This window comes from Paramormyrops kingsleyae, chromosome 13 (genome assembly GCF_048594095.1).
Source record: "Paramormyrops kingsleyae isolate MSU_618 chromosome 13, PKINGS_0.4, whole genome shotgun sequence".
Taxonomy (NCBI): domain Eukaryota; kingdom Metazoa; phylum Chordata; class Actinopteri; order Osteoglossiformes; family Mormyridae; genus Paramormyrops; species Paramormyrops kingsleyae.
The window spans coordinates 33,075,167-33,094,150 of record NC_132809.1 but is presented as its reverse complement, the minus strand read 5'-3'; the positions used below and the strand labels follow the sequence as shown (position 1 = coordinate 33,094,150).

At 39.2% G+C, this 18,984-nt stretch overlaps 1 protein-coding gene across 1 annotated transcript; it reads left to right on the top strand.

The window, feature by feature from the left end:
- The first annotated feature begins 2,103 nt into the window (after positions 1-2,103).
- LOC111849654 (vacuolar protein sorting-associated protein 35-like) lies at positions 2,104-14,019 on the top strand. The gene is made up of 17 exons (XM_023822726.2): positions 2,104-2,242; positions 3,102-3,200; positions 3,341-3,437; positions 4,151-4,274; positions 4,578-4,760; positions 5,003-5,216; positions 5,669-5,752; positions 6,044-6,153; positions 6,236-6,332; positions 7,084-7,232; positions 7,630-7,837; positions 9,157-9,312; positions 9,618-9,740; positions 10,618-10,797; positions 10,893-11,132; positions 12,006-12,149; positions 12,553-14,019. Exons 1-17 carry the CDS (start codon positions 2,240-2,242, stop codon positions 12,730-12,732), a joined length of 2,391 nt encoding a protein of 796 aa, XP_023678494.2. The 5' UTR covers positions 2,104-2,239; the 3' UTR covers positions 12,733-14,019.
- The last annotated feature ends 4,965 nt before the right edge of the window (positions 14,020-18,984 follow it).

Here is an 18,984-nt window from a genome sequence, read left to right as displayed (position 1 = left end):
GTACCAGCACTGTTAAGTCCCATTGATATATTGCTATAATTGATGTGCCTTTAATATTTTGAGGTTGATCCATAATATGAACAGTTGAATAGTTGATGTGGGTATTACAGGCTTTTAAAACAAACTCCACATGCTTAATGCTCAGTTAGTTTCATCATAAACGAATAGATTCATATGTCAATCATGACATAATCTACATAATCTGGGTCCTTTGGGAATAGGAGGTGAATAAAGTAGGTGATAAAAAGCTGGTTTTACCTCAGGCCTATTCATCATTTCTTAGGGGCCACTTGGGTCATTAGATCTGGTGCTGCCTGCAAAACTCATCAAATCGAGAGACCAAAGACAGAGAGAGAAAAAATAATATACTGAGGAAAGTAAAATCCAGTTGTTTTTTTTTGTCTCTGTGAATGGCTTAAATTATCACCTTTAAACATATATTACCTTTGAATTTTACTTTGGATGATGGAGAATTGATCAAATTACTGATTAGGCCAGCTGATGGAGATGAATGCCACTGTGAGTACAAGACAGATCTGTGATGGTGTGCATTGCCTTCACCAGCAATATTTTCATCATTTAGATGTCAAGGTCTCAATGACAAACTTCCTTTGTTGGATCTCTTTTAGGAAAAAAATGACAAAGGTTACTGTTGGATTATTAAATCTTGTCACATAATAAATGATATCTTTAAGATGCTTTTGACAAAATACAAGAACAACTTTGTCATCTACAACTCAGTTTAAATGCAGACAAAACAAAACTAATGTTCTTCACTTCTAAAACGGATAGATTAACATTAGCTGGAAAAATTTTAACAAGAGATGGTCAACAAATAGAATTGGTGTCTAATTTTAAATATCTAGGACTTTTAATTGATGACCACCTGTCTTGTAAGGAACACATTAAGTATGTAACAAAAAAGCTGAAATCTCTTTTAGGATTCTATTATAGAAACAAATCTGGCTTTTCTTTCTATGTAAAATTAAAACTAGTTGAATCGACGTTTTTACCTATCATCGACTATGGTGATGTACTGTATATGCATGCATCTGCTCATTGTTTATGCATGTTAGATAGTGTGTATCATGGAGCACTGAGGTTTATTTCAAACAGCAGTTCTCTTACTCATCACTGTGTGCTTTATGCCAAAGTAAATTGGTCATCTTTACAAGCTCGTCGCCTCACTCACTGGTATATGTTCATTTACAAAGCCATTTTGGGTAAACTTCCTTCCTATTTATCATCATTCCTGATCTGGAAGCAAGGAAATCGTAATCTTCTTGGACTTTCTAAATCTGGTTGTTCTTAAAGTAAGAACTGAACTGGGAAAGAAAGCCTTCAGGTTTTCAGCACCTGGCGCATTGAACACACTTCAAGCTGAACTTCGTCTGCAGAACTTAATACCTCTGAAGGAATTTAAAACTCTGGTAAAGACTCTGGAGACTAGGTTGTCTGTATGCAAATGTATGATTTGAGTATGTTTTTATGTAATATTATGTAAGACTATGCACTCGTTTTATGTTTTAATTTTGAACAATGGCAAAAGGGTTTTATGTTTTTCTCATCTCAACATTAATGCGGTCAAGGCGAAACTAAAAAATATATATAGTAGCTTACCAAAGTAATTTACCAAGGTAACTTAATATGCATATAATTCTATTTGATACTGACACACTCACGAAAACATGACATTTCAGCTCTACCGCTTAGAAAATGCTTTATTATACTTTTTGTCTAAAATTGTGAAATATTTACTGTTAATGTCATCCCAATACCTATGTTTAATAGATCTACACAAGATTAATCCGGATGTGCAGACACGTATGAGAGTGAGAGTCTCTAAAGAATTAAATCTTTCGGTTTACATATTTTAAAGTTCACAGTAGCAATGATATCATAGGTTCGGTACGGAGTCTCCTTTAGACTGGGGGATTCGGTCACTAAAGCGTCTATAACTTTTGCTACTCTGTATTCTCCGATCACCAGTGATGATCTAAGAGTGTTCAGTGCACTACAGTATATACAGTATTATTTGGGAAGAGAAAAAAGAACAGAGTGAACGACGGGTAACACTAACACTACATACTCGCATTTCCCCAGTTCATGCCTGGAGGGGCGGGTGTGGTCTTGCAGTTTCGTCACCGATTACGTCACGCAGAACGAACGCAACCGAAACGAGTCACATGACACGCTTAAAGGGGAAGGGCTGCCTTTTGGTGAAATATATTTAATAAACATGGTAAGTAACTGTTATCACACCTCATATATATTATCATCAAGCGTACAGGATCGGCGATGGTTATCAGTACAAATAGCACAAGCTGTGCCCAGCAAACTGGCTTTAAAATGTTCGAAAGGACATGTAATATGGCATGTATGTGGGCCTCTTGGAATAACTGATGTTTTATATTTATGAAAATGTTTGCAGAATTTCTAAAATGTTATATTATTCCATTTTCTTCCTCCTGTTGCTTCTTGAATGAGCATGCTGTTTTGAGATGTACGCCAGACAATAAAGTTGAAATCGCCACCTTCAAATATTGCTGATGCTACCGCTAATGCTATACTGTTGATTCCTACTCTTATTTACAACCTTCGTTCGGTACAGGTGCCATATATAAATATCAACGCCAATTTATAGATAATTCGTGCGTTTGCTTCGTTAGTGCTTTCTAACTAGATTTCATTCAACGTCTTAATGTATTAAGATTTTGGGTTTTAATCGTCTTGGTGTAATTCAGTTATACGGCTGAAAAACGTCTACGTCTAATGGAAAAAGCAAAAACACCTGTCTTAAGTGTACATTTTAATAATGATAATAATTTCAGTCCCGTTATGACTGAAATATAAACACAGCACCAGTGTAAACAACACCGGTAGAGTTAAAGTTATTTAAAACACTTCCGGAGCTGCAATAACGCTTTGGTCTGAGCAAAGGCACAGTTCAGTTACAATTTTTATATATTTTTTACAGTTTCCCTTTCTGTCTTTGCTTAAATCAAGCATTAGCGTCTTTTGTATTCTTTTTAAAATTTATCCGGAACATATGCAAACATATTCTGAGTACGTTTCCAATATGCACCCATGGGATGTTTTAGCCTGCCACACAGCAGTCCATGCAGGATGATCAGGAGAAACTCCTCGATGAGGCTGTCCAGGCTGTGAAGGTCCAGTCCTTTCAGATGAAGCGGTGCCTGGTAGGACCCCTACCTGAGCTTTTTTAATGGAGTGAATGAGTCCTGTACAATGTACCTTTAACTGTGCATTCTTACAGGACTGTATAATCGTTTTCTTACCTTACTGTTCCAGCTGTTCTTAGACACAATTTTCATTGTAGGACAAAAATAAGCTGATGGATGCCCTAAAACATGCGTCCAACACGTTGGGAGAGCTGAGGACTTCCATGCTCTCTCCAAAAAGTTACTATGAACTCTGTATCCTTTAACTGACCTCGGGCAAAAATGCAACATAGGACTGTGTTTCCACAATCAAACAGCATCAAGGATGTCATAATATTTATATCATTGGTGACACTTATCAGGAATGTAGACAGATGTAAATATCATGAAAGATTTATTTTGTGACCACATTTTAGATACAGGCAGTCCCCAGGTGAAGAACGTCTGACTTTTGGACAATTCTCTTAATAGACTGCCATAAAGCTTATTATATTAAAATTTGGGTTAAATACACACACTACTTTGTGATGCACATGAAGATGTTGCATGGCTTCAGCGGTTCATCATCGTCATCATTATTGTTATTGTTATTATTATTATTATTATTATTATTATTATTGTTGTTCTGAGACCTACAAAATTGATTTAAAGACGGAATTAGGGAATGAATCTCATTTGTAACCTGGGGACTGCCTGTGTTTCATAATAAAAATAGCCAAGGTTGACAAGATCTAACTTTATCACTCCTTGCAGTTAGTAACTGTTTCTAAACACAGTCTCTAACTAATGCATTAATATGAATGGGAGAAAATGAATTATAATAGTGCAATAAGAGGAATAATTATTTTGCTCTTGGTTTCATTTCACTCTTTAAAACATATAATGTTTTATAGTGCTATAGCTGGTCACAGTCAAGGCTGGTCTCTGTCATACACACGAAGGGAAAAAAAAGCCTTAACGTGTTGCAGACATGGCCATCTCTGATGAGCTGCACTACCTGGAGATTTACCTTACAGATGAGTTTGCCAAGGGAAGAAAGGTGGCTGACCTGTATGAGCTGGTTCAGTATGCAGGGAATATCATCCCAAGACTGTGAGTGTCCTGTTATTCACCTCAATAAAGGAATATATTAATGTAAAATTAAAACTTTCTTTTGTTTATAGTTCAGCACAGCTTAACAAAACAGACACTGACACAAAGAACAATGCATTAGTACATTTTCATGATGACAATGTATTGACATTATCCATACATAGAATTTGTCATGTCAATGGAATTCAAAATACTTCAAAACTATTAAAAAAATGTGTAAACAGTACATATTTTACAATTAGTGAAAAATATAAGCTATTTTTGTGTGGTGTTGATCTTTCTTATCTCTACCTCCTTCCGTAGGTATTTGCTAATCACTGTAGGCGTGGTATATGTGAAATCGTTTTCACAGTCCCGGAGAGATATCCTGAAGGATTTAGTAGAAATGTGCCGTGGAGTCCAGCATCCTCTTCGAGGTCTTTTCTTGAGGAACTACCTACTCCAGTGTACCCGGAATGTTCTCCCCGATGACGGAGAGGTTACAGAGTACGCCGTCTTGTGCCGTCTTACTCAGAAACACCTGCTCCATTTCCTGGGTCAAACTATTTATGCTACTGCTGCCCATTTCGGGCAAATTTGTCAAAATATGTGTTTAAAATAAAATTTAAAAAAGTTAATTTGAAAATTAGTTATAGAACATGCAGGATACAAGTACTTAAAGTATATCATTATCCATTGCATAATGTGTGGAGATGTTGTTTACAGATTGTATTTATTTCCTTTGTCAGAGAGGGGACGACTGGGGACATCAACGACTCTGTAGACTTTGTGTTGCTGAACTTTGCGGAGATGAACAAACTGTGGGTTCGCATGCAGCATCAGGGCCATAGCCGGGACCGGGAGAAGCGAGAGAAAGAGAGACAGGAGCTGCGCATCCTGGTGGGGACCAACTTAGTGCGCCTCAGTCAGCTGGAGGGTGTCAACGTGGACAAGTACACCCAGGTTTGTATGTTTAGTACTGCTGTTACCATGCAGGAGTGTTTTAAGCCTTCGAGTTAATGTCCTTCTGCAGATCATGCATAAAATTACATTTGGTAGTGCTTCACATTAATTACACCTTCATAATACTTTTATAATGCATTTATATAACATTCTGTGCACCTTCATAATGCATTGATTATACTTATACATTATGCATTCATTATATATATTCATAGAACATTTACTGTAGAAGCAATATACAAGTATAATATTTGTTGTTAATGCATATGCATATAATAGCCATTAAGGTATGTTAGGATGTTAAGGTATACTTACATTCTACTCATGAATGTTATAGGAATGCATAATGAATGCATTATGAAGGTGTAGTTAATGTTAAGCTTTACCTAACATTTTATCCATGTCTGGACATATGTTATTTCATGCTAAGGTTTTGTCCTGTCACCACTCAGGTTGTGCTGCCTGGAATTCTAGATCAGGCGGTCAACTGCCGAGATTCCCTAGCGCAGGAGTACCTGATGGAATGTATCATCCAGGTAAGCATTAATCCATAAAATGCAACCAGGAACGTTTCTTTTTGCCTTTGTAAAGCAATGTTTCGCAACTCAGTCCTCTGGGACCCAGAGATGGTGCGTGTTTTTGCTCACTACCAAAACTCCGGTTTGCTCCGGCAAAAATGAGGATTGTCTGGGGGTCCTCAGGGACCGGTTTGAGAAACACTTTTGTAAAAATCATCATAAGAAACAAAAGTTCTTCATGGGCTTATGTGTTGATCCATATTGCTGAACTTGTGGCACATCAGCATCTATTTTTTTTCATATTTTTAGGTGTTCCCGGATGAGTTCCACCTTCAGACATTAAACTCATTTCTACGTGCTTGTGCAGAATTGCACCAAAATGTGAATGTGAAGAACATTATTATTGCTCTTATTGATAGGTATTGTATACTTAACTCACTTTTTGGCTAAATAATTTTTCACGAAAAATTCAATACTGACAAAACTCCCGTTCTACCCCAGGCTGGCCTTATTTGCTCATAGAGAGGATGGTCCTGGAATTCCAGCAGATATTAAATTATTTGATGTATTTTCACAACAAGTGGCATCAGTTATACAGGTGAGTAGTCTCCATTTCAGCATGGGAATAGTTGGCAATGAGGCGTGGTGCAGTGGATAGCACTGCTTCCTCATACCTCTGGGACCATAGTTTGAGTCTCGGTCCTGGCTCCATGTGTGCAGTTTGCATGACTCTTCCTGTCTTGTCATGGGGTTTTCTTTGGGTACTCTGGCTTCCCCCCACAGTCCAAAAAGATGGTAATATGAATTGGAGTTATGGAATTGTCCATAGGTGTGCATGTGTGAGTGAATGGTGAGTGTGCCCTGTGATGTGTTGGTGCCCCACCCTGGGATTATCCTGTACCTTGTGCCCATACCCTCCTGGATAAGCTCTGGACCCCCTACAACCCTGAAAAGGAGAAGTAGGTGTAGAAGATAGGTGGGTGGAAGGAAGAATATAGTTCATTGTTTACAACATACATATCAAGAGTGGAGCTATCTTAATTGTTAGACTAATAGTCTAATAGTGGGCAGTGGTGGCTTAATGGTTAGGGAAGCACACTTGTAACTGAAAGATTGCAGGTTGGAATCCCCGACCAGCAAGGCACCACTGAGGTACCTGGACCAAAGTACCGTCCCCAAGCACTGCTCCCCGGGTGCTGAATTAGCTGCCCCCTGCTATGTCACGATGTCACATATGGGTTAAATGCAGAGGACACATTTCGTTGTTGTGTGCTGTGGTGTGTCAACAATGACCACTGATCACCAAGTTCTAAATTCTTTGTTGTTCATGCTTTTTCTTCATTGCCTAGTCTCGCCAGGAGATGCCTTCCGAGGACGTGGTGTCCTTGCAGGTGTCCCTCATCAACCTAGCCATGAAGTGTTACCCTGACAGAATAGATTATGTGGACAAAGTTCTGGAGACCACATTGGAGATTTTCAACAAAATGAATCTGGAACAGTAAGTGCACCACCTTCAGATATCACTTTGGCTCTTTTTCATATGTCTCTTAAGTGCTTCAGTGTAAGATCAGAGGAGCTGGACACAGCAGATATGCTGAGGAACTGATTGTGTCCATGTGTTTAGCTGGTTCCAGATTGTAAGATAAATGTGATCACCTCAGATAATTTCATTTAGTATCAACCTGGTACAGTAGAAACCTTGTGCAGTGCTGCCAGTGAAACTGTTCAATTTATTTCTAGTGTTCTCCACTGAACTATATTCTTCTTGAATATCTCCTGCTAAAGGAAATGAAGGATTTCTGTGCTTAGTAATGCAAAGAAAAATTAATTAAAGTAAGTCAAAAGTAATCTATTACCCCAGACTTTCAAGAAACAGGTCTTGTTTTGTTTTGAAGTATGGCCACAAGCAGTGCAGTGTCCAAGGAGCTGATGAGATTGCTGAAGATCCCTGTGGACATCTACAACAATATCCTGACTGTGCTTCAGCTCCAGCACTTTCACCCACTCTTTGAGTACTTTGACTATGAATCCCGAAAGATCATGAGTTCCTACATGCTCGGCAACACCTTGGACAACAATACGGTGATCAAAGCCCAGGAACAGGTGAAATCTTGCATTATTTGGCAATAGGAATGTTCACCTCCTACTAGCACATATAGGAGGCTTTTTATTAATGCTGGTTAACTTTAAAAAGTAACATAAATCCAGTACTATAGACCATTACTGTTAAAATAATTTTGAAATAATGATACTTGAGTCACTGGTGATGATCTAGTGTCCCCGCTGATGTTTAGGAACATATTCCATAAAATAATAGAAAAGAAATACAAGCCATTTATGAAGATTTCATAGAGCCTTGCATGAATATTTCAGTTTTCCATGCTTTTTCTTTTGCAACCATTTTGTTTTAGTGGCCTTCAAGTGTTGTAAAAGTACAGAATGTTACCCTCATAGCTCTGAATGGTTCTGATGACAGTTTGATGTTTTAGCTCCCTGGTCATTTTTATTGTACTTCCAACAGCTTCTGGGTTTTATTTGTTCCCCTTTGGTGGGTCATGAATTGCGATTAAATGAGTGTTCTCTGTTACATGGGTTGCACGGTGGCTCAGTGGGTCTCAGCGTGACGGTGGGGGTTTGAATTCTGCCTCTCTTCTGTGTGCGGAGGGTCCATGTTCTTCCTGTGTCATGAGTGTATCCTCCAGTTTTGTTTCACAGACCAAAGATGTAACCAGGCTCATTGGTCAGTGTAAAATGTATGTAATCTGGGGTCTGGCTGTACCTCAGCCTTGGTGGCTGAGTTTCAGGAGAACGTTGTTTGTCATAAGTTGTTGATTTTTATGCGAAGTGGACAACCCCAAAATCTTCTGAGAGACAATTTATTTTGGGGTTTAGGCTACTGACGTGTATGCATTTCATGATACATTTGCTCTGTCTTCTATGACAGAATATGACCCCAATAGCAATTTTCAAATACAATTACAACCAGTCTACATGAGCAGAACAATTAATAAACCTCACCAGAAGGACTGACATTTAAGTGTTTCTTCTGGTTGTAGTCATTGATTTTTTTCTACATTTAATTTAAATGCGATCAAATTCAGCTGTAATATTTTATGTGGCAAGTGTAAATTCTCTTGGGTAGTCCATGATACAGTTCGGTAAATTACGTATGCATTCCATTCATCCGTCTTACAACTGTTTGTTCTGGTCAGGGTTATGGAGCCAAAATAACAAATTTAACAAATGTGAGTTTACTTTTGCTGTGCACATGGGTAAGATGCATTTATGAATGTTTGAAATAAAGGTAAAATTTTGTTTAGGCTTGGAGCATGATTTGTTTCACATATGGAAATGTGTAAATCACCTCACTAAACAGATTAAAACACAAATCAATGCGGATTCCAATTTTTCTCTCTATTTAGGTAGATGCAGTATTAAAGCTGGTGTCAACACTGATCCAAGACCAACCTGATCAGCCTTCAGAGGACCCAGATCCTGAGGACTTTGCTGAAGAACAGAATCTGGTTGGGCGGTTTATTCACATGCTTCATTCTGAGGATCCAGATCAGCAGTATATGGTAAGCCAAGAATGACTAGACCGATTATTGCCTTCATAGGGAAAATATATAATATGTAACTTAATATAGTCAAGCAGTCTTTTCAACTTTGTATGTTATACATAAAGTGAAATGTAATCTAAAGCATCCATGAAAAGACATGTCTTTGCAAAGATTCTTTTGCAAAGTTTACTTTTGCATTGGTCTTTTATTGCCTCATTAATGACTGGTAGTGTTTCTGAGGAAGGTGATGATTATTACTGAGGCTATTGTTATTGTTAATACTGCAATTATTTTAATTCTTTCCTTATGTATATTTTTTCAAGATTTTAAATACTGCCAGGAAACACTTTGGGGCAGGAGGGAACCAGAGGATTCGATTCACGCTTCCGCCTCTGGTGTTTGCTGCATATCAGCTTGCCTTCCGTTACAAAGAGAGTTCCAGTGTGGTATGAGTTAAAGTCTTTGTGTCATTTTCTTTCTTTTTAATGATCCCACATCTGAATCATCTTTGAAACCAAGATAGAACACCTTTGAATGAGCTACAGTGTAGTAGAGTGTCTATTCTGATGTTATTTAAAAATTGTAGCTCAACAAAACTGACAGAATGTTAAACAGCTCTTTACGTGAATGATTTTGGTGTAGGTTCGACAGTCTGATGTTAAGAACCTAATGATGTCTGGAGTGTATAAATATAATAATAACAATCGATACTTTATTGATCCCCATGGGGAAATTGTCTTTACGCCTCCCTCAACTTGCTCTTTGTAGAGTAAGTTGTCCGCAAAGGGCAGCCACCCGTAGCGGCGCCCAGGGAGCTGGGGGTTAAGGGCCTTACTCAAGGACCCACAGACATGCTGAGGCTGGGTTTGAACCGGTGACCTTCTGATCACAGGCACACAGGCTGACATTTGAACTTTTACAATAGTTTGATGTACTGTTTGCCTCACGTATGTGTCACTTTAGACAAAAGTATCTGCTAAATAAAATAAATGTAAATGTAACTTAAGCCTTTCAGCTGTACAACAAGTACTTCTATCTCAAGGCTTCTGAAAAAAAAATGATCTGAAGCACATTTATCAGTCCAACATATTCAGCTTTTTTAAGGTTATCATTACTGAAGAAGAATCCTTTTAGTTTGTTTCTCATTTTGATTACAAAAAAATCAGGGAGAGCCATCCCTTGCTTGTATGTCATAATAGAGGAGTTGCTACATGAGAGACATGCACTGAAAAATTATTTGTCCCAGAACAGACATTCAACACCGCTGGCTCCGCTCTGTAAATTATGACATGCTGTCTGGTAAATCTCCTCGTCTGCTTTCAGGATGAAAAGTGGGAGAAGAAGTGTCAGAAGATTTTCTCCTTTGCCCACCAGACCATCAGTGCTCTGATCAAAGCTGAGCTGGCGGAGCTGCCACTCAGGCTCTTTCTCCAGGGAGCCCTGGCAGCTGGCGAAATTGGTTTTGAGAACCACGAGACGGTGGCTTATGAGTTCATGTCACAGGTACTGCATACCTGGGAGGAAATTCGGGCTGATGGCACTTTACATCCAATCAGAGACATCAGCATGAAAAAGCTTGTGTTGTTTCTCGCCTTAAGGCGTTTTCCCTGTACGAGGATGAGATCAGTGACTCCAAGGCCCAGCTGTCGGCCATCACCCTAATCATCGGCACCTTCGAAAGGAGCAAGTGCTTCAGCGAGGAGAATCACGAGCCGCTGAGGACGCAGTGTGCGCTGGCTGCGTCCAAGCTGCTAAAGAAAGCAGATCAGTGCCGGGCTGTTGGCACCTGTGCCCAGCTCTTCTGGTCGGGACGCAGCAGTGACAAGAATGGAGAGGAGGTGAGTGAAGGAGCATCAGTCTGATCTCTGAATCCTAATTGGTAATCTCTCTAATATTCATCCATCTTTTATAACCACTTATCCAATAAGATTAACGGTGAGCCTTGGATCTCAGGAAGCACAGGGCATGAGGTGGAACACACCTTGGATGGGATGCCAGTTCCTCACAGGATACACCCTAGTGCACACACCGAGAGTGATCTGGAAGCATTGATTTACCGAACAGCATGAACTATGGGAAATATCCTGAGAACCGTGGAAGAGAGCACACACACACGCACGCACACACACACACAGCAGAGAGCTGAAACTCAACCCAGGACCCTACATGGTGCCACCGAGCCACTGTGGCACTATGACTCTACTCTATAATTTATGATACAAAGTTGTATTCCTTGTGCCTTGTCTTCTTGTGTTATATTAGGCTGTAATATGTAAAATTTTAATGCAGGTCACCTGTAATGACCTTAATGATATTTTAGTCTGATTACTACAGCCAAAACTGCATGTGTTATTCTAAAATGGAAAGTAGAGGATGGGGTGGCTTAAATTAATTAGAGGGTTATGTGTCAAATTAATAAATAATCCATAGTACAAGTAATGTGTTATAAATTCTGATGTGTATGCATACTGCTTTCTCTTTGGTGTGTGAATTCCTTGTGTTTGCTAAATGTATTATGCTCATAGCACATAAACAGCAATGAATCATGCATGCAATCTGTGTTTGCAAAATGAATTCTGAATGGCATGAACTATTTTTATGAACCTATGTAACTTAGTTGTAGACATGATTTTCGGAGAATATTTTCCACTCCATCTCAGTTTACTCTTTTCTCTCTGTGTTTTGTTGCCATGGCATGCTTTTTTTTTCAGATCCACGATGAGAAGAGGGTGATGGAGTGCTTAAAGAAGGCTCTGAAAATTGCTAACCAGTGTATGGATTCCTCTTTGCAAGTGCAGCTCTTCATTGAGATCCTCAATAGATACATCTATTTCCATGAAAAGCAAAATGAAGCGGTAGGCTATTATTTCCCGTTAATGTGACTCACATGTACATGGTTGGATGTTTTAAATATGTCCTATCTATTTCAAATATATTGACAATTCTCAAAACCTTTACTAATAGTGCATTTGTGGTTAGTGCAGTCCATGTATTTCATTATTTCAAATGGGTTTTTAAAAGAATTCAAGATTATAGGAGTAACACTCATCCCTGAAAGTACACTCTTAAAAATTTGCTTTTCATTTGTCTTTCAAAGTGTTTTCTTTTCTGCTAAAAAAATTAAAAAGATACACATTCCTTCACCCTGCAGTAAAAGATGACCAGGTTACCCACAACCTTGGAGTTGAAGCATGGAGTTTTGAAAATAAGCTTAACTCTTATCACTGTGCATGTGTGCGTCTGCTCCTTTCCCCTTAGGTGACGGTTCAGGTTCTAAATCAGCTCATTCAGAAGGTCCAAGACGATCTGCCCAACCTGGAGGCATGTGAGGAGGCAGAGTTGATAAAAAAGCACTTCCACAACACGCTAGAGCACCTACGTGTTCGCAAGGAGTCCTCTGAAGCCGATGGCGCAGCTTATGATGGGCTGCTGTTGTAGAGGACACTGCGCAGACCTTAATCCCCCTGCCTGCATTACACTATTGTGTTCATATTTTTTAAAAATGCTTGTTTTTCCCACTAGCTGTGTATGATTTTTGCCTTTTTAATGTCAGACAATTTCTCTGAGTCAATTTTCGGTGCAGTTCAGCTCAGTTCAGTTCTACTAATATCATATACATATGCTCCTCACTTTATGATGGTTTGACATATGACATTTCCACTTTATGATGGCGTCAGGCTATTAATTTTGATCTTTTCCTGGCTAGCGATATCCTGTATGATGCTTTCTGCTAATGCTGGCCTGTAGCAGCATCCATCCAGCCACACTTCCAGTCTCTCTTGGGATCAGAAGTGTAAACGTTGAATATAATGTTTAGCTCTAATGTCCAAGTGTGTCATATTCATATCATATCCATATTTGATTTACGATATCTCCGACTCATGATGGGTTCATCGGAGTGTAGCCCCATCGTAAATCGAGGAGCGTCTGTAGTGCCCATCCCAATGTGGTTACCTCAGCCGGCGAACAAAGTGATATTGCAGCAGCAGAACACATACATGGTAAAATTCTAAAAGTTAGTATGGATAAAAAAGAAGTAAACAAGAGCTTCTGTTGTAAATCGAAGAATTAAAGTTCTCTGCGGTTCCGGGCCATCTCACTGCCCAGTCCACTGGTCACAGTTTATTCCCTGGTTCTTTCTCCTATTACTTTGAGTGAAACAATTTGGCCCATGAAGCTCAGGGTACAGTTTCCTTTAAGCTTAGGTGAGCCCAGGGCACGGCCTTATTCTCACTCAGCCGCTTTGTGCTGGTAACTTTCAGTATCTCTTGCAGGGAATCCTGGGAATAAGTGTGTATAGTGTCCTTGTATTCCTGGTGTACGCTATATGTAGGGGTGTGTCTCTGACAATCTGCTGGGGCCAGTGGCTAATTCATTCATCTTTCACAGAGGCTGCAACATTTTTTTTGTCTTTGACTTTATATTTTTTTAATCTGCATGTGTCATTTCAGTTAGAAGTATGTATGACTATTTGAAATGTCTTTACACTTGGAGGAAGTTTATTCTTTGTCTTCACGTAACATTTCTGTTAAAGGAAACTTTTATGGCTGCCTTTATTTTGATATTAGTTATCACTGAATGTTCAAACCCCACCATTGAAACTTTAAACATCTAGATTATTATTAGAAAAAATATTGTATTTTTAACATTAAATTATATCATTGTCATTTTCTTTGACTAATACAGATATGTGTATTGATAAAATCTATATTATATTGCCATTAATATTTCTCATTTTGTGTCTTCTGATTTAGATTTCAGAGAAGGATTTCTTAACACCAAAATAAACTTCACAGCTTCTAGAAGGAAATTCAGGATAGTTTTAGAATTAAATCAGCTAAAGCATGTAAGTTAGGAACGTCTGCTTGCGTGAAGGAAGACTGGCACCAGAATGTATCTCTGTATCATGTGCTCGGAGCAAGTGGCTTTTCTACGTGTAGTTTAAGGCTTTTTTTTGTCACTGGCAGCATAAATGTATTTTAGCATATATATATATATATATATATATTTGTGTGTGTGTGTGTGTGTGTGTATGTGTGTGTGTATATATATATATATACAGTGTATATATATATATATATATATATATATATATATATATATATATATATATATATATATATAATACACACACACACAGCCACAGAAAAATTGAGACCACAGCACAGTATATTGTTTCACTCATTTCTCAATTTATGGTTGTGTGTCTGTAAATAATATATATTTTTCTTGCAAACTGCAACCTGCTTCTTCTCTGCTTCTCATTGACAAAGGGCTTCTTCCTTTATAGGACTTAAGTCCTGCGTCTAGGGGCCTGATACGACCTGTCCAAGCAGTGCACTTCATACCTGCACTTAATGTTTCCCATTCCTTTTGAAGGTCATTGATGTCATCCTCCGATTCATGAGAAATTCTTGTATCTCTGACTATATATATATATATATACACACACACACACACACACCCAGGAAGAAAACAATGTATGGAGTGGCTAACATCTTTAACATAAACTTAAAAAACTAAAATCGTTAGTGGACGCTAGCCAGCAGATGGCAGTATCTACAAGATAGGATTAAAAACCTTGTTACCCTGATACACGAGAAACACATGCATACAAGGAAGTTCACAGGAGTCAGACACATTAAAAAAAGAACTAAATAGGCCTGAATGGTCAGGTATATTTTCTACCTTCCCCCAAAGAAATACTTGTCTTTATCCCTCAGAATCAGAATCTTTCAAGTAAAAGCTAAAAATCATAAATGTTGATATTGGAAAAATCTATAGTCATTGCATGTCCATGCACTCAGTGGCCAGTTTATTAGATTAGTATGTAGTACTGGATAGTACTGACTAGTAGCTCTAGAACCACTGCAAGGGTTTTACTGAGCTGTAACATTCTACCTGTGTCCTTCCTGTTACCTTCAACAAGTCAGTCTATTATTCTCTTACCTCTCTCATTAGCAAGGTGTTTTGGCCACAGAAATGCAATTCACTGGATAATTTTGTACATCATTGTCTGTAAACTTTAAACTTTACTACACAGAAATCCTTGAAGGGTGACTCTTTCTGAGATCCTGGAACCATCAGATGTAGTACCAGTAATAACACCATGTTTAATATCACTTGGATCAAGCATCTTTGCCTTTAGCTTAGTCAAAGTGTAACTGTTGCTTCTTCACATGGTGTAAATTGCAGCCTTGTGATTTGCTATTTGGAGGAGCAGGCTGGGGGGGGGGGGACTTACAGTACTGGTGGCTGCTGTATGAAAAGGTCCAATGGCATGTCAGACTACCTCAAAGGAAAAGGTCCAATGAGAACAGTGTGGCATACCCAAGAGTGCAGATGTGTGAGCAAATGGAGTTCCTGGATTATAAACTGGGAATGATGGGCCCAGTTTCTCCCCAAGGCTGGAAATGAGTCCCAGACCAGGTCTTGCCAGTTGTTTTCACAGATCCGAAGGGCAGGTGTAAATGCACAAAAACACCAAGAAATCCCAATGTGATCGAATGTGAAGAGACCGTTCCAATGCAGACAAATTCACACTGCGATTGTAAACATGTTATTTCCTTAACCAAAGAGTTTCCTACCAAAACCAAAAAGAGTGAAACAAAATCAGCAAAATCATCAGGGCATAGGAACCAGGGTGGACGAGGGGGGCGGGCATGTACGCCCCAGTATTTAATTAGGCTTCTTTCATCCCCCCCACTCCAAAAAAACAGACCATTACCATTTATTATTTATTAAGTAGTGCCCCCTCCCCCCAATATCAAACTCTCTCCTAGTCCCTTACCTGGGACACCATGTAGAAACGCAACCACACCCTGTCTCTTCTGTGATTCCGTGTAGAAAACAAAATAATCCATATTTAGCTTTTATTATTTTGGTATCGGGTCCGGCATGGGTGGCCATGTATTCGCTACCCCTTAGGTCTGCCCCTGGCAGTTATGGCAAATGCAGGGTGGTTGTGAATCTCTGTTTCTCTTTCAAGCACCTTGTTTTTGTTCTCTGAAAGTAGCTGGAATAGATTTTCAAGGACCTGCTAGGCTATAGTTGTATTTCATAAGTGGAAAACAAAACATATTCAGTTAAGGAGGCCGAAAACATTTTTGTCAATTATTTCACTGCCAAAATGAATATATAGATTATAAATTAAGAATTAAGCTATGAAATGTTCAGCAAGCAGCAGTGATTCAGGGATGAACAAGCACTTTGCATAGTACCTTTATTACCAAGGCATTTCAGTTTAAGCCAAAACTAACATTACTTTGACAGGACTGAAGGTATTCATAAGAACATAAGAACATCTATATAAACACTGAAGATGCCGTAGTTCTCCATTTTTGAATATCACACTGCTTGGCCCTTACCATGCTGACTGTGTTGGGATTATTCTCTGATTTTCTCTGGTGGACCTTGTATTGTGACAATGTGACAATGACAAGGAAGCAACCTTGGGAGGAACTGGACTCAATGGGGGAGCCCATCTTTCAGGGGCCAGCAAAGGAAGTCAAATGAACAAAATGGCAAAATCCTAAATGTGGAGGACAGGCAGGTGACGGCAGGCAGGTGCTGATGCTGCTTCTGACAGCAGAATGAGCAGTGGTACCGCAGCAGGGCAGGCAGGAAAGACATCACAAGCAGAAAGGCGTGAAGGCCAGAAGGACATCACAGGTAGCAGAAATGTTGCAGGCAGGAAAGTAGGCAGAATATCTATTTTTCTTGGGTCTCCAGGGAGCACACCCCAGGAAGGGTGGGAGGGAATGAAAAATGCATAAGCCAATGTAGGGGAGACCAGAGGCAGTGCAAAAAGCTAGGTGAGTGCAATATGTAAGCTCCGGCAGATATGGCTATGGCAGCATAAGTAGGAGGCAGAGGCAGGTGGGAACGCAGGCATGGGGAGTCCCTGAAATGTCAGCACTCCAATCCCACAAGGGGGTGTGAAGCTAGAGTGACAGCACTGACAGTTCAGTTCATCCAAAGCCAATGGCACCGATCCCCACCCAGCTCTACACCTTACATTATAGGTCAAACTGGTGAGCAGTTAGCTACAGGTAGAACTGGAGTCCCTATAAGCTAGGCTAAACAAATAGTGTAGACTTGGATATTGAGAGTGAGCCTGAATCTCACACATCCAATGATAGACTATTCCACAGCTGAGGAGCTCTATAACAGAATGCTCTGCAGCCTTCCGTAGCTCTTTCTACTCTAGGTACCAATAGATATCCTGCACCTTGAGATTGAAGCAGGCAAGGAGGGTTGTAAGAGACCAGCAGATCTCTAAGGTGTGTTAGGTGAAAGGCGATTCAGTGCTTTGTAATAACAATATTTTATAATCAATCTGAGACTTAACTGGAAGCCAGTGAATGGAGCACAGAACAGAGCTAATATGGTCAGTTTGTGTAAGAACTCTGGCTGCTGCATTTTGCATCAGCTGAAGTTTATTTAAGGATTCAGATGGACAATCAGAAAAGAGAGCATTACAGTAGTCCAACCTGGAAGGAGAGCATTTTCCGAAGCTTGGCTATGTGCTGTAGATGGTAGAAAGCAGTTCTAGTGATACTTCTTATATGAGCACCGAAACATAGATCTGAATCAACCAGGACAGATCTCTGACCACTGTGTTAAGCTGAATATTTCTTCAAGCTCTCTGCATGTGAATGGATTGCACATGGTGAATGCACATACAGTTATAATAAAGGTGTGGAGAGCTCATTGTGTATATGTGAGTTTGCTACTGCAGTGACATCACCTCCTGCAGCTGAGGCCGCACTTGGATTGGTTCCCTGAGCTGATGACTTAGGTCATTAGTTTAGCAGAATAATCCTCTTACATGCTAAGATATTCTGGCTTTAACGTTTAGGTCTCATCCCAACACCTATTTCAATAAAACACAATGTAAGAACTTTAAATACCCAGTTAATCCATTATGACTAATTAAAAAGTTTAATTAAATCTTTCTGTTGTGAATCAGTCTGTAGCTTGGGTGAACACTGAAGGTCATGTGTTTTATCTGGATCATCATCCAGGAGTTAACATGGCACAAATAGATTCAGGAAGTTGTACAGCTTTAGAAAGGTTAGGCCTTGGGCAAACTGCGCCCCTGTTACCTCACTGTAGCCAGCAACAGCTGCATCAATCTGTAGCATCCTCGTCTCAGTAAGGCCTCTGTGAGTACTCTGACTGAACACTGACTGAACGGACAGAGCTGAAGGCTCTTACAAACAGCTGCTGAAGCATCCAAAGATTTTAAATAATGTTAGTCTTCAGACCTTATAAACATATTAGTCAAACCTATTTAATTTCCATTCCTTCCTTCCTACTTATTACACTTGCTGATCTACATACAGTATATATTGTCTATATATACTGTCTTGACTCTACTGCTACTGTTTAGTATCCTTGAAATCCCCATATGACTGAGATATGCTTATTCATATATGAGGGGAACCTGAAGATAAGGTTAACTTTGTGTTGATGCATTATAGAACGTACATGCTGCCATTTCCTTTTTGTGATAATAACACACATCATAAATCAGTTTTTTTTTAACTACTTACTTCCAAGCTGTGAATTGTCTCCTAAATTTTAAAAGGTTATAACACAACTCGGTCACAGCCTTTTTGTGAAGATGAATAATATGTGTTGGAATGGTTTTATTTAGGATTATCTTGATTCGTTATGGTAAAATTA